At 40.6% G+C, this 23,730-nt stretch overlaps 1 protein-coding gene across 5 annotated transcripts in view; it reads right to left on the bottom strand.

The window, feature by feature from the left end:
• Positions 1–19,704, bottom strand: part of TRMO (tRNA methyltransferase O) — a 46,588-nt gene extending 26,884 nt beyond the window's left edge. For 2 of the 5 annotated variants that reach the window (XM_039234842.1, XM_039234843.1), the window contains exons 1-5: positions 19,558–19,704; positions 15,002–15,176; positions 12,319–12,476; positions 8,577–9,239; positions 4,750–5,005 (exon numbers count right to left, since the gene is read on the bottom strand). In XM_039234842.1, the coding sequence (XP_039090773.1) occupies positions 4,750–5,005; positions 8,577–9,239; positions 12,319–12,476; positions 15,002–15,176; positions 19,558–19,633 (1,328 nt within the window). In that variant the 5' untranslated portion in view covers positions 19,634–19,704. Of the gene's footprint in view, positions 1–2,658; positions 5,006–8,576; positions 9,240–12,318; positions 12,477–15,001; positions 15,177–19,557 lie in introns of those variants that run through there. The other 3 variants (XM_039234844.1, XM_039234845.1, XM_039234846.1) reach the window with 3 other exon arrangements.
• Between the last annotated feature and the right edge of the window lie 4,026 nt (positions 19,705–23,730).

Raw genomic sequence — 23,730 nt, 5'->3', positions numbered from 1 at the left:
ATATACTTCAAATTGCTTTGTAAACCGTAATCTCTCTACCAATGTGAAGAATTATTAGACTGTTCTGCAGTGTTTAGCATGTGGGTAAATATTTAAAATAAAACCTGTTAACACTGAATAAAAAAGGTTCATGTATCTTGCATTGCATGATTTAGCGAAGAACCAGAACAGGACTCTCAGGTGAGCTGCCCAGCAGCACAGGGAGAGGACACTACAGTACATCCAATCCTCCCTTTTTTGTCAGCACAACACAAACACACATCGACTCAAAACTGGTTAGTGTGATGTGAGAGTTCACTGGACAAGCGGCCCCCTCCATCAAAAAACAGAGTGGATCACTGAATTTTTACCTCCTGCGTACATCAAAAAGGCTTTTCTTGGCCCTGTTCACAGTCACATGCACTGACCTAAACCTTGAATTCTCTGAGTTGCACCCGCTAGAACCTACAAAGGTGGAGAAGGGGCAGAGTAGAAGAGAGCGGATGCTGGAGAGTCATTTGGTGACTCCCTATATTGAGAGACTTATTATTATTTTTTAATGTTTATTTATTTTTGAAAGAGAGAAGGCCACGTGCAGGCAGGGGAAGGCCAGAGAGAAAGGAAGACAGAATCCCGAGCAAGCTCTGCACAGCTTTCAGCACAGAGCCTGGCACGGAGCTCAAACTCCCAAACTGTGAGACCATGATCTGAGTCGAAATCAAGAGTCAAACCTTAACTGACTGAGCCACCCAGGTGCCCCCGGGGCCTTATCTGAACAATAACAAAAAACCCTGTTATATTTCACTGAGCTTTAATCCTTATGACTTGCTTCTTCTTTGTCAAAGAGGTAAAACTTACCTTAATCATTTTATACCATGACTATAATTTTATTTTCTTATAAAAGAAATGCAGATATGTAAGTGATGAATCACTAAATTCTACACCTGAAACCAAATTTGCCATACATTTTAATTAACTAGAACTTAAATAAAAGCTTGAACAGAAAGGAAAAGGAAAAAGAAAAGAAATATAGAGATTTTCCTGAAGTATCTGGGCTGGAATCAGGAAAGAAGGTAGAAGAGAAAGGACACTGGAGAGGATCATGTATGAGAAAGGGGTTGACCTGCTGACTGCACACACAGGTAGGGAAGGCTCACGTGCAATCCCAGAAGGGAAGGCCAGGTGGAAGGTAGACACTGCCCTGGGCATGTGGCTTAATGTCACCTGGCTCCTTAAGGTAGGGCATTTTGTGATACCTCCCTTACCAAATATCCTATAACTTGCTAACGGGAGTCCTTTAAAAAAATTCTGGGGGAACCTGGGTGGCTCAGTCAGTTAAGTGTCCAACTCTTGATCTCAGCTCGGATCTTAATCCCAGGGCCATGAGTTCAAGCCCTGTGTTGGGCTCCATGCTGAGTGTGAAGTCTACTTACTAAAAAGAAAAACAAAAAAAACCGCCTGTAATAAAAACAGAATACAAAGGCCATCCACACACATTGTATTTTAAGGACCACTTGGTTCCCTTGAGTCTGCTTATCCAGGCAGGTAAGCCAGAAAGGGTGTCAATATTAACAGGCATAATAAAAATATTACCTAAGTTTGTAGACCACTGAAGAGTTCAGAAAATACTTCCCCAAGCATTATCCTCGGAACAACTCTGAAGAGGGTGGAGTTTTGGAGGTGGGTGTAGTGATCTGCTCTAGGTCACAAAGCTTGCACAGGGCAGAGCAGAAAACAGCACTTGAAGTTTCTGAGGCCAAACTCAGCGTTCTCCACATCTCCCATGCTGCTTCCCAGGAGGTCCTACAGAGATCTGGAATGGGCATTTCTACTCTCATTCCTCCCCATTCTTAATTTAGTGGTTGGATTCCCATGAACATCACTCTAAGTGTCCTACACTTACTAAGCACATGAAATTGCTGACCCTCAAATAAACCAGCAGGGTTTGCTAAGCATCTGCATCTGCAAGTGGGAGGCAGCAGAGCCATGCTGGGAAGGAAGCCAACTCTGGGGCCAGACTGGATGGGCTGAAATCTTCAGTGCATGGCTAACCAGCTGTGTGAGCTTAAGCATGTTACTTAACCTCTGCTCAATGTATGAAAAGCATGTAGCCTGGTGCCAAGGACATGATAGATGTTTAGTAACTGATACAGATTTCATTATTATTGAGTCTTCATCTACCTTCTTTGGGACCCTATCACAAAAAGAAAACTATCAACAAGAGGTTGATTTGTACCTTTAACTCCATTTTCTTCTCAAAGAGAAGACCCCTTCAAAGAAAAAAGTCACAAATACATTAAGAGCATGAATACCATGTATATGCAAGCTCATGGGTTTGGCTAATGAGTCTGTGTGGTTGTGAACAGCCTCCACATGCTGAAATAACCCATGCTAGCCCTTAAGCCAAGCTACGATTTAAACATTTAGGGGTACCTGGGTAGCTCAGTTGGTTAAGCGTCCGACTTTGGCTCAGGTCATGATCTCACAGTTCGTGGGTTCGAGCCCTACATCGGGCTCTGTGCTGACAGCTAGCTCAGAGCCTGAAGCCTGCTTCAGATTCTGTATCTCCCTCTCTCTCTGACCCTCCCCTGCTCACCCTGTCTGTCTCTCTCTCAGAAATAAATTTTTTAAAAAATTATAAAAATTAAAAAAAAAACATTTAATAAATGGCACACATCCTCTAACCTCTTCCTATAAGTGATAGACAAGCATCAGTATTTCTTGTGGAAGTTACTGTTCAGGAAAGCTGGGGTAAGTGGGCGGAAAGTCAAAATTACCTAAACAGCTCGAACAACTGGAATTTATCTCCAGGCTAGTGAAATGAAAATAATCAGTTATCAAGGGCTCCCCCTACAGGCACCAAACAGCAAATCTAAAATTTAAGGTAGATAACAGCCTTGTACCTCTTTCTTCTGGAGAAGTTCCCACAATGAAAAGGAATATAAGACTTACTTCAAACTATTTCTCTTCTGAAGGATGGAAGTTTGTGACTTGGAGATCCAAATTTCCTGACAACAGAACACTGAAAATACATACCTGGAGACAAAAGCTCACACGGGGGATTCAAAGATCGGGGTGGGGAGAGGCTTAACATCATGTTACATGGGAAGGAGCTGAAGGAAATGAGGGTGGCTCAGCCAAGACACAGGACTGAGGGGCAGGGAGCCAGATGATATCTGACAGGCTAAGACAAGGGCGCTACTGGCCTTATGTTATGTGGCCCCACTAGTCAGTGGCTCTAAGAGAACAGACTTTATCTCCTAGAAAGGAAGAGCATTTTAATAATGAGCACTATCATACATATTCCTGAGAATTATATTAAAGTCTCAAACAACTGAACAGTCCTCTTGCTAGAAGGCTGGTTGTTACCATCCTCACACTATTTTTTCAATATTAAATATCAACATTTTGTGCCTCAAGCCCTGATTTAGTCTCAAAATAATTTTAAGAGAAAAGGCATCAAAATCCAAAATAAAGGGTAGATTATACCAATGTCAACCTCCTGGTTTTATCATTATACTACAGTTTATGTAAGATGTTACTACGGGAAGCAGCTAGATGAAGGGTACACGTGGCTTCTATACTATTTTTGCAACTTCCTGTGAATCTGTAATTTTCTCAAAATAAAGTGCTTTTAAAAATCAAATTAAAGATACTTCCCCAAGAGGTTCTAAGTGACCTCAAAGGCAATTCAGTCTGGCTCAAGAGTGCAGTGTCATCAGCCACAAATGACTCTGTGCAAGTATCTACAGGCAGCAGGGCTCATTTCAAAACCATGATCAATCAGCTATTAAGATTTACAGTTGTGATTAGGAAAGCTTGTCATGTTGACAGGTGTCTAATTTGGCTATGCAGATCATAAATCTTCAGTTATCTGGGATCAACATCATTAACACCACCTATAGGCAATATATTCCTACAACCGCTTCCTACGTGGTGCTGCACAGGAACCATGTACAAACTTAATTACTATATTTATCTAACTGTAATAAATTAATGTGCTTATGTCTTCTTCCTCTCCTAACTATGACTTGCAACAAGAGCTGCGTCTTGTTTTTACCTCCTTTTATCACCAAAACTTAACCCACGCTAGCTTTTCAGTAAATACTCATGGAATAAGTAAGAAATAAGCCAGTAATTAAGTTATTTTCTTGGACCTCTGGGGTGACTTTCTTTTCTGATAAAAAGACATCCAGAGAAACCTCAGAGTCCCTATTTTGGAATCAGGATTAAATATACACATGCTACATATATAACTATGTGTATGGGTCAAAGTCTCTGATACACAGGGGTTTAATCTCTAACGTTCTTTATAACCACTTATTTTCTGTTTCCTAAAACACCGTTAACTCAGTTTGATTTAGAAAAAAATAGGGGGTCAAGCTATTCCAGACAAGAAAACCAATATGAATTGTTGAACAGATCCCCTTAGCTTGTGAGTTCCTGCTAGAATGATCTCTGCCCAGTTTTACCAAGTGTCAAGAACAATCAACTTCTTTGAGAACTCACTGACACATCATCACTTTTGGATTCTTCAATATTAACTAATTGAAAAGCGTATGGGAATTTCTCTAAATTTTACATCTTTCACTTTATTAAAATACAAATTTCAAATAAATATTCTGAACATCCCAAATCAATCAAAGCAATGAGATAACAAAGTGTTGCTTCTTTTTGCAAAGAGAGCATATCGTCAGCTTATACAGATAATCCAACAGCCACATCCAAAGTCAATTAGGCTGTCTTAAACACATGATAGAGGCTACTTACGATCCCATAGACACCAAGGACTCTGTAGGGTCAGTCATTTGAACAGGCTCTGAAGCTGGCTTGATCCTTAGAACCTCTGCAAAGCCATCACCAAACCAGCAAGTGACATGCGCTATGTCTACAGTAAAGTAGAAAAGGCGGTCCTGGCAGAGCTTCCGTCGATATACAGACCGAGGGTCAGCTGACAACACAGCCTCAATGGCATGCCTTGCTTCCTCTACTGATTGAAAATATTTAAATGAAGACTGACTGCCATCTGCAATGAGAAGAATACAACTTAATGCTGAACACCATGCTGGTCAAATTTCATTACAGTGAACTTTAATGTGGAGTTTGGTTGGTTCCTTGACTATCACTTGAAATGAACTGGGTTTGGAAATCTATTCAGTCATTACAGAGAATGTCATTTTCAAGTATATTTGCTAGTATTAAACTTATGCATGCTCCCAACTTTCATTTGCTAAACAAAATCTTCTATGCTCAACATAGACTCTAATTCAATTCCTTGTCATTTTCTCAGAAAGGCAGCATGGTCAGGGAAATGCACGGGCAGTTCCAGCATTCTCAGAGAGCCACAAGAGAGAGGACTAAACCCGCACATACACAGAGCTCCAGCTGTAAGAGAGGGTGCCTCAGACAGCTGGGGTCACAGCTCCACTTAAAAGTAACACCACAAGGGCGCCTGGGCGGCTCAGTCGGTTGAATGTCCGACTTCGGTTCAGGTCATGATCTCGCAGTTCGCAAGTTTGAGCCCACACTGGGCTTGCTACTGTCAGCACAGAGCCTGCTTTGGATCCTCTGTCCCCTTCTCTCTGTCCCTGTCGTGCTTGCACTCTCTCTCTTAAAAATAAACATTAAAGGGGCGCCTGGGTGGCTTAGTCGGTTAAGCGTCCGACTTTCGCTTAGGTCATGATCTCGCGGTTCGTGGGTTCGAGCCCCGCATCGGGCTCTGTGCTGACTGCCAGCTCAGAGCCTGGAGCCTGTTTCAGTCTGTGACTCCCTCTCTCTCTGACCCTCCCCTGCTCACGCTGTCTCTCTCTCTCTCCTAGAAATAAATAAAAAACATTAAAAATAAATAAATAAATAAATAAACATTAAAAAAAAAAGTAACACCACATTCCCTAAGGAACAAGGACATGACAAAACAGGTACACTGAGAAAGTTGAACACCATCATTAGGGAACAGGCCACCCCATGCCACCCAGGTTTATATTTCAGGTAAACAGTTGTGTACCTGGCAAGTGGCAAAACTTCCTACATTTATCTAATTGTGGATGTATTCTAATTTTTAAAAATACAGTATGTACAAAAGTTAAATAAAAAAATTAACTGTGACTTAACTTTTAATAGCTACAATATAACATATATCCAAATGAAGGCTGGGCCTTTCCAGGAAGGAAGGAAGGGTGCTGACCCTGTTCAAAATACTGTCTGGAGTAGTGGTAGATCTTTATTCTTCTGAAAGTAAATTCAATTTTTAGACAACAGGCAAAAATCACTCTGGGCTATATCTAATAAGTAAGTTTGTAAGTAAAGCCATGAATTTCAATTTTTGGTCAAAAATCAAGGACCAACCAATTCAACTGCTGATCACATAGAATCCTTAAAAACAAACAAACAAAAAAAAACAAGGACCAATTATGCAGTGCTAAGATTCTTTCATTGCATGGCTCATAAAAGTACTCCAAGGCCACTCAAAAAAGAGGAGCTTCAAAAACATCACACTCTTTAGTAACAGTGTAACTGGCAAAAGCTCCAGGCCTTTGGTTGTTCATCTGCCATCTCACTTCTCTGCCTACTAAACCTTCCAAGTTTAGTTCAAACACTTTTTCCTCCAGGAAGTCTTCCCAGATTTCCTCTCTGCTTCCCAGGTCACAATCCTTCTCTGCCTCATGTGTCCACAGCACTCCATTCCAGCACCAATCCCACCCACCCAACACACACACACACACACACACACACACACACACACACACCAGTGCCATTCAATGTTTTCTCTTTTCTAGACTATAAACTTCCTGAGGTCATTTCTTATTTCTGTATTGGCTCCAAATTCTGTTCTAAATCAATCCTTGTTACATTTCACAATTTCTCTTTTTAATGATTTTTTAAAACAGTAAAGCACAGGGGCACCTGGGTGGCTCAGTCGGTTAAACATTCGACTTAGGCTCAGGTCATGATCTCGCGGTTCGTGGGTTCGAGCCCCATGCCGGGCTCTGTGCTGACAGCCAGCTCAGAGCCTGGAGCCTGTTTCAACTTCTGTACCTCCCTCTCTCTCTGACCCTCCCCTGTTCATGCTGTCTTCCTCTCTCAGAAATAAATAAAACATTAAAAAAAATTTTAAGTAAAAAAATAAAACAGTAAGGCATATTGTAACCTCTCAAGACACATAGCACTATAGTTTGAAAAAGATAAAACTTTCCCAAGTATGAAGCATTCACTGATAACTGCAGGCTTATCAAAGGGTAAGTATATATAGAAAGTATCTTCCAGGCAGCACTGCTTTCTTCGTTCTATCACAAAATCCTTTTAAAACTGACCTTCCTCTTCCCATCAACTATATACAATGATGAAACAATTTTCATAAACAGAATTTTTTTAAGTTTTTTTGTTCATTTATTTTGAGAGAGAGAGCAAGCATGAGAGGGGCAGAGACACATGGTGGGTAGAGAATATCCCAAGCAGGCTCTGTGCTCATGAGATCATGACCCAAGTCGAAATCAAGAGCCAAATGCTTAACCAACTGAGCTACCCAGGCGCGCCATAGACAGAACTTTTTAAATAAAGAGGTCAATTTATTTTTTTTTATTTAAACAAAAATTTTTTTTTTTTTAAATTTTATTTATTTCTAGGAGAGAGAGAGAGAGAGACAGCGTGAGCAGGGGAGGGTCAGAGAGAGAGGGAGTCACAGACTGAAACAGGCTCCAGGCTCTGAGCTGGCAGCACAGAGCCTGACGCGGGGCTTGAACCCACGATTCGCGAGATCATGACCTAAGCAAAAGTCAGACGCTTAACCGACTAAGCCACCCAGGCGCCCCTAAAGAGGTCAATTTAATAATCAAATGCTTTGTTTAAGCACAAAGCATTTGGAAAGAATGAGAAACACACCTGGAGTGGCAGATGAAATCGGACATACCCTTAGCAACTTAACTGGCTACTTCTTACTGGGATCACTGTAGCCACCTCTTAACAGCCCCTTCCTTCACTCTAGATTGCTGCTTGGGATCTGCTGTGGACTGGGGAAACCAGATTGCAATGTTTGCTAAAAACCAGGTATTAAAGTAAACAAGCTCCAAGTAAAAGCCCTGTGGCCTCTCTTCTACAGTAAAGGGTTATGTCTTTAGTGCTGGGACTTTATGGGAACAATTACTGTGCTACGAGACTTTCCCTCTCACCCTTGGGCTCTGTGCCAGAGGTAGAGCTATCAGCCACCTGATAGTCAGAATAAGATGGGATATTTCTCTAGTCAGACAGTAAAACAGATAAAAACACGTTAATTGACGTAAGTATAGAACAAGCACAATTTAGTTTCTGGAGTCTGAAAACTCCAGGGACTACTACTCTAACAGACTGATAAGAGGCCTTAAATCACGAGCCACCTCATGAGGCAGCAGCCATTCTCAGAAACACTTTACTGAGTGTCTGGGACTCACTGTACTGAACAAAGTGGCTGAACGGAAGTCATCAGATGGTGGTGTTGCTCAAATATTATTTTATACTCCTACATTTCTTATGACCAGCCATCCTGACAAATATGCTGTATGACTGCCCTCAGAAATACCAAATTTGACTAAAGCTCTCACCGAGAAGTAAGGAACAGAAAGTACCTGGTTCACCTCCTGAACTGAGGTGCTCAAGATCCATCTCTGCATGAGGAGTAAACCGCACATCCAGGGTGGCCACGGGGGCCTCTCTCACCCAGGCAGGGACCACGCTGCAGCAGGCTGCATCAGTCCTGGGCGGGCAGCGAAGGGCCCCACGATGGACCTCTGCACTACTTCCTGGTGCAATTACTGCTTCTTTCCCTCTCCTTAGCCTCCTTGCTGTATCTTCCTCTGAAAAGCTCTTCTCCAGGAAATATGGGCCAATTTGCTCTTCAGCCACGCGCGGACTCTGATCACTTGTGGATTTGACACCCAAATCTCCCACTCTCTCTCCATGCTTAGGGGAGTTTCGCCGGATTTTTGTTGAGTTGTCCCGTTTCATATAGTTTTCTCCTGAAGTTCTGTCTTCGGGACATTTAAGTTTCTCCTTAGGGTGGCTACAGGGCGGTGGCTTATCGCACCTTGAGAGCTGCTGCTGGTCACAGCTGTCAGTCTTGCCACCAGACTGGGACAAGTTTGGATGCTTATGTTGCGTATTCTGTAAATTAAAGTCCTGTAGAGGTTCAATCAAGTTTTGTGGTGAGTCATACTCAGCTATGTAGGGCTTTATGTCTAGGACAGGTGTGCCATGAATCATGTCAATTCCGGAAAGGTAGATGGCGCCACCTATAACGTGAAAAACACCTCCTCTTAGAGACAGTAACAATGAAGAATAGTGCAAACAATTAAAAACTAACACCATCTCCTTATGCCTCACCAAGCTTACTCACAATTCCCTTACACGCCAGGCTCTTTGATACCTGGTACTGATACACCCTTTTCATCCTACCTGGAAACCCATCCTCTTCTTTACTTGTCAAACTCCTACATGCTCTTTAAGGCTCTTTTATAACATCTCGTCTACAAAGTCTTTCTGGCTCTTCTGGACAGAAGCGTTCTTTCCTCTGGGTTCCACAGAGAGGCCTATGTACAGACCTCTATTACAGCTATTTTCACATGGTCTGGCAATGACCTAGTTAGAGTCTCTCTGGACAGTAGGCCCTTGAGCACTGACTCATCTTTGCATCACTGGGGCTTCTAAACTCTATTCCAGGCACAGCAGAGTCCTCAATGTATCTTTGAGTGTGACCTGGTATCACTCTGGTGACTATGTTACATTGTCTGGCTCCTGTGCCTGCTAGCAGATTCGCTGGAGATACTCTCCTCGTAGGCCTGATGAAGCACGCAGCCACACGGGGAAAGCCCATGTGGCAAGGCACTGCAGGAGCCTCTAGGAGCTGAAGGCAGCCACCTGGCAACAATCAGCAAGAAATTGGGGCTCTCGATCCCAAAACCACAAGGAAGTGAATCCGGCCAACAACATGAGTGAGCCCAGGAGCAAATTCTTCCAGAGCTGAGCCTCCAGGTAAGAACTTATCCCAGATGACACCTTATTTGCAGCCTGGTTAAGACTCTAAGCAGAGGACTGGCTAAGCTGTTCATATACTTCTAATTATTATGAAACGCAATAACATTCCAGAGATAATAAATGTTTAAACTGATAAGTGTGTGGTACTTTGTTACAGAGCAATAGAAGCCTAATACTCAAACAATTAAGCAGAACATAAGTCACCACTACCAAATATTAAGGACTGGTCTTTTGTTATCTCACTTATACAGTCGCATGTCCAGTTCCTGCTACTGGTGCAGAGCCTACTAACATGATCCTTGAGAAACTGGCCAGATGAGAATAAAACAATTGCATATGATCACATTCCATTTAAGAATCTATCTCCATTTAAGAAAAACATGACCAACAAAGGACACTGATTTCTACAACATGCTCACTGTGAATGAGCCTGCAACTTTGGAACGAGGACTTTGGACTTCCTAAGTGATGGATTATGCCTAACAATGTCTGCAGAAGGAAGAAAGACATTGCAGCATAGGTAAAAATGCATGGGATTTAGAGTCAGACAATCACTTGGCTGGATGCCATTAGGAAAATTATCAAACATCTAAGCGCCTTGGTTCCTTCATCCATAGAAGACTGCTACCCTATCAAACTCAAAGAGACACGGAACATAACATGAACCCTCTTTACAAACTGTAAAGCACCACACAAATACTAGTAGTCACCATAACACTTATTTGTTAAGAATGTCTAAAAAAAAAGAAAAAAAAGAATGTCTACAGTGCTACTGTATTTGCCTTTTACATTTCTAATTTGGTCTCCCATGTTAAAATTTTAAGTTCTTCTGCAGTGTAGGGATTTTTATCTGATGTGTTTGCCACTATACCCTCAGCACCTAGGACAATGCCTGGCACATGTATAATGCTCAGAAAATATGTGTGGGTTGCATGAATGATCACAAATATTCCAGTACTACTACCCAAGCTGGCTAGCCATCACAAATTGATAAAGCTCAAGTTGAACTGGCTACAGAATATTCCTGGAAAACCTACATAAGGCCCAGCTGAATACAATCCAGGGGAGGAATTTCAAGTTCTGGGGAAAAAAACAAAATAACTGGTCTTACCTATTTAATACTGTGCAGCCTAAAAACTACTCTTAAGAGCTTTTGTCTCATAAGATCCTAAAAAAATACTACGGAGTTCCAGAGACGCAGGTCCTGCTCCTCAGCCCATTTTACAGACAAGCAAACTAAGGCCCGGAATGGTCTCTTGACTTCCAGTCTACCTATTTCATCTTTTGCCTCTCTGACAAATGTGCTTATTAGGTCAGAGTGACTCAAGAACAGAATGCTTTACTAACAAACAAAACAAAGATACACACCAAAACTCAAAAATACAGAGAATAAATTGGTGGCTGCCAGAGAAAAGAGGGTAGGGAGATGGGTGAAATGGCTGAAACAGATCAAGAGGTACAAACTTCCAACTGTAAAATAAATAAGTCAGGGAGATGTAATGTACAGCATGGTGACTACAGTCAATAATACTGTACTATATATTTTAAAGTTGCTGACAGTAGATCTTGGAAGTTCACATCATAAGAAAAGCATTTTTGTAATTCTGTATGGTGACAAATGGTAGACTTATTAGGATGATCACTTCACAATGTATATAAATATTGAATTATATTATACACTTGAAACTAACAAAGTATGTCATTTATACTTTAATAATAATAATAAAAAAAGAATAGGATGCTTCCAAAAAATGTATGGTCCAGTAACTAAGCTACATATGAACACAGAGTTAAAACTAGTATGATATTCTACACAGGAACTTCCACAATCTGGCAGGTATTAAATGTTAAAGTGAGATTCATCACAAAGCCTTTGCCACACATGAGAGTTAAGAGCTGTACTACAGCCACGATGCATGTCCACTTCTTCAAAGGTGCAAGGAAGAATTAACACAGCACCACCCTATGTGTTTACCATATCTCCACATACAACCAGTCACTTGTATTAATTCTGAAAGTGACCAATTATTTTTGAATAATTTTGTATTTAATGTATTCCAAGTCAGAGAAAATTATGGAATCTTTCATTATTTTAAAATAACATAATAGCTCCTGACATATGGGATGATATAATCAGACTCTGAGCATCCTACGAGCACTGATTTCTAAGTGTAACATTCTTTGCGTCATTTTGTCTTCTTCAATGTCTGGCAGTTCTCAGGTGCTAGCACGCTTGGTACTCATCTGAATAACAGGCAGTGGTCAATACTACATTGGCTTTAGAACACATCTTTTGGGTAGGGATAAAAAGATCAAAGTAGGAAGGAAATGTGTTACCTTCTACCTTTTCCAGCTTGGCCAGAGTCAATCCTATTGCATTGGGACGATGAGGGCTCCTAGTAGAGAAAACTCCAGTCTTTGCGCCATTCAGCCTAGGAGGCTGCACTTTTGCCTTACAGCTCAAATGACCATTCTTGTGAAAAACAAACAAAATCCTATTGAAAACAAACAAAACCAGAGTAAAAACAGAACACAAATTAGTGTATCACAATTATTTGAGGGGAAAAATCTTTAACTCCACAAATTAGAAATGAACGAATGTTCTTAATGGTATTAAAATGTAATCGATGGGGGAAAAAACACCATTCTTATTCCCTGAAGGGAAGCAGAGTTTCATCTCCATATCCGTGCCTGTAACACAATTATTGGCATATGGTAGGAACTTAAAAAATGTTTCTCAAGGGCCTAAATAAGCAAAATTTATGGAGTAAATGCCTGCTGTTTGCCAGGCAGTATGCTAGACAATTTTATACTCATTTCATAATTCTCTAAACAAGCATAAGATTTGTAATTTATCCCCATTTTAAGAATAAGAAAATTGTGGGTCACCTGGGTGGCTCAGTCACTTAAGTGTCATACTTTGGCTCAGGTCATGACCTCACGGTTCATGGGTTCAAACCCACATGGGGCTCTGTGCTAACAGCTAGCTCAGAGCCTGGAACCCACTTTAATTCTGTGTCTCCCTCTCTCTCTGTCCCTCCCCAACTCACATTCTGTCTGTCTCTCTCAAAAATAAATAAAACACTAAAACAAAAAAAGCATGTCTTAAAAAAAAAAAAGAATGAGGAAACTGAGGCTCAGAAATGTTAAATAACTTGACTAGTTCTTCCTAAACAAGACACAAAAGCAGGAAGCCATGAAAAGAAATAACAGATTCGAATTTATTAGATCCTTAAATTTATGACTACACAATGTCATCTCAGGAAAAAATGTTTACTATCTGTAAAATGGACATTGGGTTAATATCTGTGGTATATAAACTGTTCCTAAATATCACAAAGAAAAGAACAACTCATTATAAGAAACTAAGCAAAGAACATGAAAAGACAATTCACAGAAGAGTAAGAAATAGCAGCAACCCATAAGAAAAGATGTTGAACCTACTAATTCAGAAACTGAACTGAAAAATAAAATCCTGTTTTTCCCTGTCAGGCAAAAATGTAAAAAAGCTGGTAACATATAGCATCAGCACGAACGTAGAGGAAAAGGTCATTTTTATACATCTCTGATATATGTTAAGCTTTTTAAAGCGCAACTTGGCAATAGCTCTCCAAAATTATAAATATGCACCCCTGCTAGCTCAATATATCCATTTTTTTCTTTCATAATTTATTGTCAAGTTGATTTCCATATAACACCCAGTGCTCAACCCAACAAGTGCCCTCCTCCATCAATATATCCGTTTCTGATATCCTATTTGTAAAAATAGACAAGTGTCAAGAATTGTGTCTAAGAAGGTTTGTTACAGCATTACTGTAATACCAAAATAACTACCCATTAGCAAGAGAGTGGTCTATTCCTGGTATACCTATATTTTCCATCAAAGCGAAAAGGATAAATCTCTATGTACTGTCATGATACATACTGTTAAACGAAGAAAACATATTCCATTGTTTAAAACAAACACCCACTCCCAATGTGTATGTATATGCTTCTATGTGTATTAAAAAAGGAAAAGGTCTGGTAGGATACACACCAAGCTGTTAACAGTAATAATCTCTGAAGAGTGTAAAGGGGTGAGGACGAGAGAAGAGAAAAATAGGAGGGATACAGAGAAATCTCTTTATATAGCTCCAGACCTATTTTTTTAAAAATCAGCAATGTTTTTAACTTAATTAATTCAACCAACATCATACAAACTAGGTCAGATACTTATGTTTTTACTCTATTCATATCTCCAAATTAATATGAAAAATAAACCATTTCAGAATAAATACCTAATTTTAGTTCTTCACCGTAAAATTAGACCAAGCCATACTGGTGACGCTGGAGTGAGAAGAATGGACAGACACAGAATTCCAAGTGACAGTCAGTAACACCAGTATAACACAGGTCCTAATATAGGTAATACTTTATTATTTAAAGTATCCAGATTTCTAAAGCTCTTTTGTCTTTGAGGAAGAACAGACCTAATTCTTCATGGGTCTAGAGCAGAGTCTGCAAAGTTTTTCTGTAAGAGTCAAACAGTAAACATTTGAGGGTCTGCAGGCCAAAAAGTCTCTGTTGTAACTATTCAACTCTGCCGCTACACCACAAAAGCAGCTACACACAATGCATACATGAATGGGAGTGGTTGTGTTCCCATAAACTTATTTACAAAGATAGGTGGGAGATGGATTTGGTCCACGGGCTATAGCTTGCTGACCCCTGGTCCAGAAGACAATAGGTACCCACAGGCAGAATCAAGAAGGTCTGTAGAATTCAGCTCAACAGAAGGCATTTATCACAGTCAGAACCAACTGCAAATGGATCATGCTCCCCTCCCTGCCCCGTGGATTCCAAGCTTCCCTGAGGTTGCCCAGGTTACACAGACAATTACGCGCGAGAATATGGTACGGGAATTCCTTGCAATAGGAAGGATGGTCTGGATGGCAGACTCCAAGACTGCCTTCAACTGGAGGACTTTACTCAAGGGCAAGTTCTGGCCCAAAGAACCACTTCTAACTATAAGACAACTTACCAAACATGAGAAAACTGTTCTAAGCCCATCAAGGAATGTTCAGGATTATTAAAGATGCTCTTTCGAATTCTCAAACAAGCCCGCGAAAGGCTACAAACAGATGGCTGCCTTGGAGTACCATTCTTGGCTGAGAAACATGATTCCAAGTAGCCAACTGGCTCAGTTAAAAGATTCCCTACAGAAGAAAATCAGGTAGGAAATCATTAGTCAAAATATCAAATAAAGATGTAGGAAAACATGTTTTCTTTAATGTACTGATTTCATAGTTTTAACATCTACCAAGTGTTAATGCAACTATTAAAAATGTTTCATATAGTATCATGAATACATATAAATATCCTCATTATTACATATACATTATTATATCCCTTTGGATGATGCACCAGAAAGAGTGCAGGTCTAAGAAAAAAAGACAGGAAGCATTTTTAAATGTTCTACTGTGACCATAAATCAAATTCTATGATACCATTTACTAAGGTGTGCGACTGGTCAGGGCTAAAATGCTATTTACAACAGAGGGAATAACACACACAAAGTTAAATGAGAACTTTAACTTCCAGCACATGCAGGAACAAGCTAGTTTGTTTGGCTGGAGTAGGAAAGATAAGGCAAAGAACAATGAAAGATAAAGAGACAGAGGTTGTATACAGGTATCCACATGCTTTCAAAAGTCTGCATTAAGCCACTGAGCATTTACGACAGACCTACATTAGTACCTGCTTTTGCTAATCAAAAGATATCTAATGTCTGCTTTTACCAAAAAGCAAGAAGTGAAAATACTGTCAGTATTTATTTTGCAGAGAGCTGTTACAGATGCAGGGAGGGTGCACCTCAAGCTGTGAGATCAGCCCCACCCAGGCCTTTCCCCAGGAACTACTCAGCATCTCAGCATTAAGACACCAGATCTTTGAACTTTGTGAGCATCTGTGGTTATCTTGATTTATTTTGTGCATCCACTAGCAAGATGTGTTCTAAGGTAACAAAAAAGCCTAAGAGAGATCATTTTTTGCATTGGGGAATGCTCAAGTATTTTCCATCTAAATGTTTCCCATATAAATTAATGGTAACTACTCTGCATTATGTCATTTCAGCTTATCAAACATTTCATAAGAATGCTCTACTTTTGGATAGTGAGGAAAACATGTCGTAACAGGAATGCATTCAATTAAAAACAGAACATACGAAACAAAGTAGTTTACACAATAAAGGGAGTGCATGGGATCATACTACTAAAATGTCTAGACACAGGGGAGATTTCAGGTTAGGCTTGTCCAGTAGCTCTCTGCCCGTTTAGAATGGAAGTTCCCTATGGGCAGGAGTTGTTCTCTTGTTTACTATGGTGTTCACTGTCTATATTGCATGCAAGGAGGTAGATACTCAAAAAATTCATGTTACATGGGAAAAAGGATTGTTTAAGTCTAACCTGATTAAAATAGAAAGTTAAAAAGCGAAAGAACATAATCCCATTTATGAAAGATTGTTTATACACTCACCTATTTAAATATGTACATGTATGCTGAGAAAGCCATTTGGAAGGATAGTCACGAAAATGTTAACATTCTGGTAAAATGGATGTGATAACATGTAAAATGGATAGTGAGATTTTTGGATTATTTTTATATTTGACTTTGTAATTTGTGTAATATTTGAAATTTTTACAATAATCAGACCCCCCCCCCTTTTGTTTCCCTAAGTAGCAACTCTTTTCAAAAGAAGGAAACTTGGCTAGGCAGTATCAACATAGGTTTAAAGTCCAAGGTATCCATGACTAATTTACAAATAACTATTTTTTTACAGTTCATGAAAGCTTTACTAACTTCTTTTAAGAGATGATATAAAGACCCTCTAGACCATCATTTTATTTCCAGCTTCCATCACCAGCACAGGTGGTGAGATTGTAGGCCTGGTATTGTCCCTCATAGCACCTTTCACTTCTTTTCACTTATCACAACTATAGTGTTGGCTACATATAAAATATTATATGTAACACATGACTAATTGAGCATAATATTATGAAATTTGTGTACTCACTACCCATCTCAAGAACGAGAGCTTTACCAACAAATTGTTATCTTTTTATGTTAATTTTCTCCTAGGGCACATCCATCCTTTCCTGCTGAGATAAACAAGTACCTAAATGGGGTCATTATCACTCACTTTTTTTTAATGCAACTTTTTAAAATATAACTTTTTCACATGCAAATGCATGCCTAGATAATGTTTCATTTATTCTGTCTTTTAACTCTTTTTTTTTTTAATGTTTTTATTTATTTCTAGGAGAGAGAGAGAGACAGCGTGAGCAGGGGAGGGTCAGAGAGAGAGGGAGTCATAGACTGAAACAGGCTCCAGGCTCTGAGCTGGCAGTCAGCACAGAGCCCGACGCGGGGCTCGAACCCACGAACCGCGAGATCATGACCTAAGCGAAAGTCGGACACTTAACCGACTAAGCCACCCAGGCGCCCCATTCTGTCTTTTAACTCTATAAAAACTGGTATTAAACTGTTATCTTCTCAGACTTATTTTTTCCTCTCTCAATATTATGATTCTAAGACACTTCCATACTGTGTATGTTTTTGAGGGCTTTAATTTTTTTTCCAAGTATGTATATAGGCCTTCTTTTGTTTATTCATATCCATGTTCCTGTGGAATAAAGACAGTAAACACCTTAAAGATGAAGAAACTGAGGCCAAACAAGTCCTGGTGTTCCATTAAAATGTCATAAAGAAAAATGGCCAAAAAACCACCCCGAACCTAGTAAGTTGGGGGTCCCTGTGTCCAGTTTTCATTTGTTTAACAAACACTTCCCAGGTGTATACAATTGCCAGACACTGAGTTAAGTTAGGGTAAAAGAAACAAGAACTCTTATCATAGTGGAATTAATAGTTGTGAAGAATCTCACAATATTTCAAAATCATGGGAAAATATTTAAAGCACCTAGTATAACACCAACTGCTCAGCAAAGAGTAGTTTTCAAAGCTCTTACTTAGACCTTGCCCTCGTTTTTAACAATATTAATAACTGCATTAATTGTGTAATAAAAGAAAAACCAACAAGTTATTAATGCAGAGTTTCTGTACACAAGGTAATTCTGGTGTTGACAACTTGCCTGGACTTTTAAATTACCCTTACTGTAATTCATGTCCCCAACACAGGTCCCTCCCCGGGTTAAAATACACCAATCCTCTAGACTCTGCGTTCCTTAATTGTCTGCTACCCTCTTTTTTTAATTTATTTATTTTGAGAGAGGGTGCAGGGGAGGGGGGAGGGGCAGGGGGGAGGGGGGGGGGGGGTGGGGGTGGGGAGAGGGAGAGAGGGGGGAGAGAGAGAGAGAGAGAGAGAGAGAGAGAGAATCCCAAGCAGGCTCCGTACTGTCAGCGCAGAACCCAATAGGGGGCTCCAACTCACCAACCATGAGATCATGTCCAAAGCCAAAATCAAGATTCAGAAGCTCCACCAACTGAGCTACTTTAAGCACCTAGCTACCCTCTAAACTTTCCACTTTTCACCATTAACAGACTTTATATTTTTAACCTGGTATTTAAGTTTCTCTACAATCTGAATCCAATCAATGGTTCCCCCCCGCCCCCGATCTATCCCACGCTACGTAGATCTCTGAGCCCTGCTCCTTCCTGCCTGTCAAAACATTAGACCCGTAACTTGGCACTGTACACCAGCTTTTTTAAATGAGCACAACCCCTGACCAAGTAGCAGTACTTTTAGCAAGTTTCATCTAAGTTAAACATTTGTAACATGCACAAAGACTTTAGTGTTAAGAACTTTCAGAACAATGAAAACTAGCAGTACCCTAAATGCCCAGCAATAGGGAACTGGTTAGTTACAACACACCTCTAAAGCAAAATAATGTGCAATCCCTTAAAATTATTAATGGTCACAGGCTTATATGAAGTTTAAGTTTTACAAAGAAGTTATAAAACAGTGGGGTCACGTATCAATTCATTTTTCTCGCGTGCATGCACTGAAGGAAGTATGGTAGGTAGACACCAAGATATTATAAGTGGTTTCCCTGGATGATGGTGGCTTTGATTTTCTTCCATTTGCTTCTTCTAATTTCTAAAAGTTATATTCTGCTCTCTATGATGAAAAGAAAATAAACCCACGCCCATCCTTCCAGGCCCAGTTTAAAAAGGTTTCCCGTCTCTGTGCCCTGGAACTTTCCCGTCTCCCTCCTCACTTCCTACAGCACAGGATGCCTCTCTTTTGCGGTTATTCATTAGTTCCCAGCGTTCACATCCTCTCTCCCACAGGAGCAAGAACTCCCGGAGAGAAAGGCCGTTACACTGCACGTGGCTGTTCCCAGCCATCATGCCTAGACCACGCCAACCACTGCTACCAAGAACAGATCGAGAGATGACATCATCCTGCTCGCCTCGTCAAAATCACGTGGTCGCTGGTGCACGTGATCCGTGGCTCTGCAAGAAGCGCAATGACGCACTTCGGTTCAAGTTCTCGCATTTTACGTCCCTCTCTGCACTAAAGTCAAAGGCCTGCGCCTAGACCTCTTTGAAGTGCGGAACCGCCGGTCTCTTAAAAGTTACCTGTTTCCAAAGCCGGTTTCACGCACCCGCACGGGGTCGCTGTGGCCTCAGGCCCAGTCTCCTCCAAGACGCGCATGGCTACTTTATCCCGAGGTGTCGACCCGACTCGACAGACTTTCCGCTTCCGGTGTCCGAGCCCGGTGCCTGCGCAGAAGCCGCGCTGGCGAGCGGTGCGGGCTCAGGGCCCGGCGCATGCGCGGGGAGGGGCGGTGGCGAGCTCCCTGCGGATGGCGCTGGTGGACCCTGTAAGGCTTCGGTTGGCGCTGAAACCATTTCCCGGCCTCAGTTCCTTTCCCGGGTCCCGGCGTCCCTTGGCTGTAGCGGACCCGCTGCGATTCCCCGCCAGTCAGCGACTGCGAGTTCCAGTGCTTGCCAGTGGGGACATTCGATGACGATATACACACTAAGATGTCTCTCTCGAAATATTAATAAACAACCTACGTCTCCAACGAATGACACTGATTTTTAAAAAAGAAGGGTGGAGATATATGCAGTTACCACATTAGCGTAATTATCGGATGTTAGGAAGTGTTAGAAATTCGTGGTAGGAATGCACAGATGATTATACTTCTGTATACTCAATTTTTCCACAATATAAACGATATATTGTCAGCAAGGAACCCCAAGTAAACCTTATTTAAAGTCTAATGGATGGGGAGCCTCACACTGGAATAGGGGATAAGTGGGGACTTTTTTTGTACTCGGTACTTTGCGGGAATTATTGAAGCGAGAATGAAATTGAGAGTCAAATGCCATGTACCTGGGAGAGATTGTAATCGTTGTTTCTGGACAGCTCTGAAAAAGGCCAACAAGAATCACGTTTTCATCCCATGCGATGACCAGTTATCCTTGCAGCGATACTATCCTTTTCCCTACTTAATTGTAACGTCATCTCTCACCTATATCAAGTTTCTCTGTGTATGTAATTCTGTATCTGGGCTTTTTTATCCTGTTTGTGGTGGGGGGTAGAACAAATATTCAAAAGCATGCAAATCCACAGATTTTAAACGCACAACCATGAAAAGCTGTCGCTAAACCTTTTCATGTATTATGGAATAATAGATCACTAGTAGAAAATACCCAGCAGGAGCCAAAGGCTTAAAGAGAAGGTTGTGGTTTAAAACACACACACACACACGCACACACACACACTTAAAATTGATCACATTCATAAATGTGTGTTCGGTCCTCTGTCCATGAAAATTTGGAAAAGAATGCCATTTATCTGTTTCCAGCAGAAATGCTGTTAATCTGTGTGACTGCAGAAACAAGTTTGAGAACATTAAGCTATATATACTCTGTGAAACTGGCATGGTAATAGCTGCGTTTGCCACTAGATGGTGGTATTGAAAGTGATAGTCTTGCTTAATTTGTGGACAGACTAGTGTGGAAAATGAAAGGTATTTGCCCTCCTGGCCTTAGATATCATTATCCAGTAATAATCACGCAAAAAAAAAAAATAAATAAGTAAATAAAAGCATTACCAACTGTGACAAGTACTGAAATGCAAAGCAGATTTCGAAACACTGATGTAGATTGCTACATCTAAATTTCAAATGTAAAATTTCTCTTTCTGGAAAATAGGAATTTAAATATGTAGCGATTTTATTATATGATTTGAGTTTTTTATTATCTAGAGCTATATATGATTATTTGTAGTTTATAAGACAACCTTTTGGGGCACCTGGGTGGCCCGGTTGGTTAAACATCTGACTCCATCTGACTCATGATTTTGGCTCTGGTCATGATCACAAGGTTTGGGACTTAGAGCCCTCAGTCGGGCTCTAAGTGGATGGTACAGAGTCTGCTTAGGATTCTCTCTCTCTCTCTCTCTCTCTCTCTCTCTTCCCCCCTATCCCCTCCTCAAAATAAATAAATAAAAATAAAAGCTTTATAAGGCAACCTTTTCTTTGGAGGTAAGATCTAGGAATCTGCCTTTAAAAGAAGGAAATGCTTCCAATACAGGTGGTCATGAGCCTACACTTACAGAAACACTTCCCCTTGCAATGGTTCTTAATCTTTCACTGGGGTAAAGTATCCCTGAAAAGCAATGAAAACTTTGGGACTTCTCATGCATCATTTTAGAGTTAGTAGCATGGGTTTCATGGATTTTTAAGAACCACCATTGTACCTACCATGAGAGGGGGGTAGTACAAAGTAGGGCTTAGATGGTTGCAAAACTTTTGATTCTGTGACCTCACCATTTTAAGCCAAGAAGAAAACAAGAAAATGTTTAGATGCACACTGGTGTTTGAATAAGAATAGTGAGAAAGCAGAGACTGTGTGTATACAGGGAGTGGGGTAAGAGGGCAAGCAGAAGGGGTCCTAAAAGGTAAAAAGAGAAGCTCCCTCTCCTTCTAATGTACTATGTTCATTCCCTCTACTTCCTCCTCTCACCTTTATGCCCCTGTGCCTGGTACATATGCAAATCTCTTATGGTTCATCTTAATGCAACACTATTAGAGCATGAAACTTCCGTTTACTCTTTAATGTTGACCCACTCTGGAAGATGAAATTGAGATTAAGATTTTCTAAGATTAGACCCAACAAGAAAAGTACCGAGGAAGTTAGATGTGACTTTAGGTGAGTACCCAGCCTCTCTGAGGTTATTCCCACATCTATAAAACTGGAATGATAATCACTGCCCCGCCCATTTCATACACTCTTGTGCAAATCAGTTAAGTGTATGTGAAAGTATAAATTCTGAAGTGCCATCCAGATGTAAAAGACTATTATATGGTTATTCTGCCTTCAATATGTCACTTGTGTAGTATAATGGAGTATGAGTAATCATTGTATGATGCATATGTCCCAAGAGGAAAAAATGTACTGTTTGTGGGGGAATGTGTGCTAACAGGAAGGAAAGAGCATTGTAACCTCCTAGGATACCAGTGGTCCTCAACTGTAGCTGCACAAGGATCACCTGGAGGGCTTTTTAAATATTTTAATGCGATGCCATATCCTAGATTCGATCCTGAAGCTGAAAAAGAACACTAGTAGAAAAACTAATGAAATACAAATAATGGCAATGTCACCGGTTTTAATTTCTTAAGTTTTGATAAAAGGGCCATGGCTACAGAACATGTTAACATTAGGATAAACTTGGTGAGAGGTATACAAAAACTTCTGTTCTATCTTTAAACTTTTCTATGAGTTCTAAAATTATTCCTCAAAAAGCATTTACAACAAAAAAAAATGTTTTAATTAACATATCTATGCCTGGGTGTCATCCTAGACAGGCAAATCAGAATCCCTGGGGATAAACAGCTGTAATTTTTAAATCTACCTCGGTGGTTCTGATAGATCCTGAGTGTGCAGAACCTCTGCCCTACACTACAAATGCTTGAGGGACTGGGATTCTGTCTCGTTCTTCCCTGTATAGCCTAGAACCTAGCACAGTGCCTGCGTGCCTACAGGGCTTGTACGATTGTGCCCTTGCTAAACTAAACCTTTACTCGCAAAAATCTCCTTTACTTGGAGTCTTGTATAGAGGGAAAACTGCAAACAACTTGCCCCCAACCCCCGCCAAACACTAGGGAGTTCTTCAGACATCTCCTCGCTCCAGAAGAGTTCCTATTCCTGCCCCCAGTCTCTTGTCATTTTCAGCTAATCCCAACCATCATCACCAGACAGATATTCTTAAAATACTAAAACTGCCACTCTGTTGTTCAAAAGTCCTACTTAGTTCCCCATTACCTAACATAGTCTTTGGTATGCAAATTTCTGTTCACTCTTAATAATATGAGATTTTTAGCCTCTTAACCTGCTATTCCACATGGACCCTGCATTAACTAGAGTCTGCAGGTAGTTCTCTTGAATATGTCTTGAATTCACCCTTCTCTGTGTCACATACAGTAATGCTGTGATCCTCACCTACAATACAAATCTTTTCCATCTTTCAAGGCTGCTTGGAGATGTAATTTTTTCACGTCACTCCAGCAAAAAAAAAAAAAAAAAAAAAAAGAGTATTCCTCTATTGTACGTACTATTCAAATGACACTAGCCTTTACTATTTTCTTTTTTTTATTGTTTTATTTATTTCTGAGAGAGAGAGAAAGAGAGACAGTGTGAGCAGGGGAGGGTCAGAGAGAGAGGGAGACACAGAATCCGAAGCAGGCTCCAGGCTCCAGGATCTGAGCTGTCAGCACAGAGCCCAACACGGGGCTCAAACCC

Source organism: Hyaena hyaena, unplaced genomic scaffold, assembly GCF_003009895.1.
Source record: "Hyaena hyaena isolate Hyena2069 unplaced genomic scaffold, ASM300989v1 scaffold_93, whole genome shotgun sequence".
Taxonomy (NCBI): domain Eukaryota; kingdom Metazoa; phylum Chordata; class Mammalia; order Carnivora; family Hyaenidae; genus Hyaena; species Hyaena hyaena.
The sequence above is the reverse complement of the archived record's forward strand: the minus strand, read 5'-3'. Positions and strand labels throughout refer to the sequence as shown.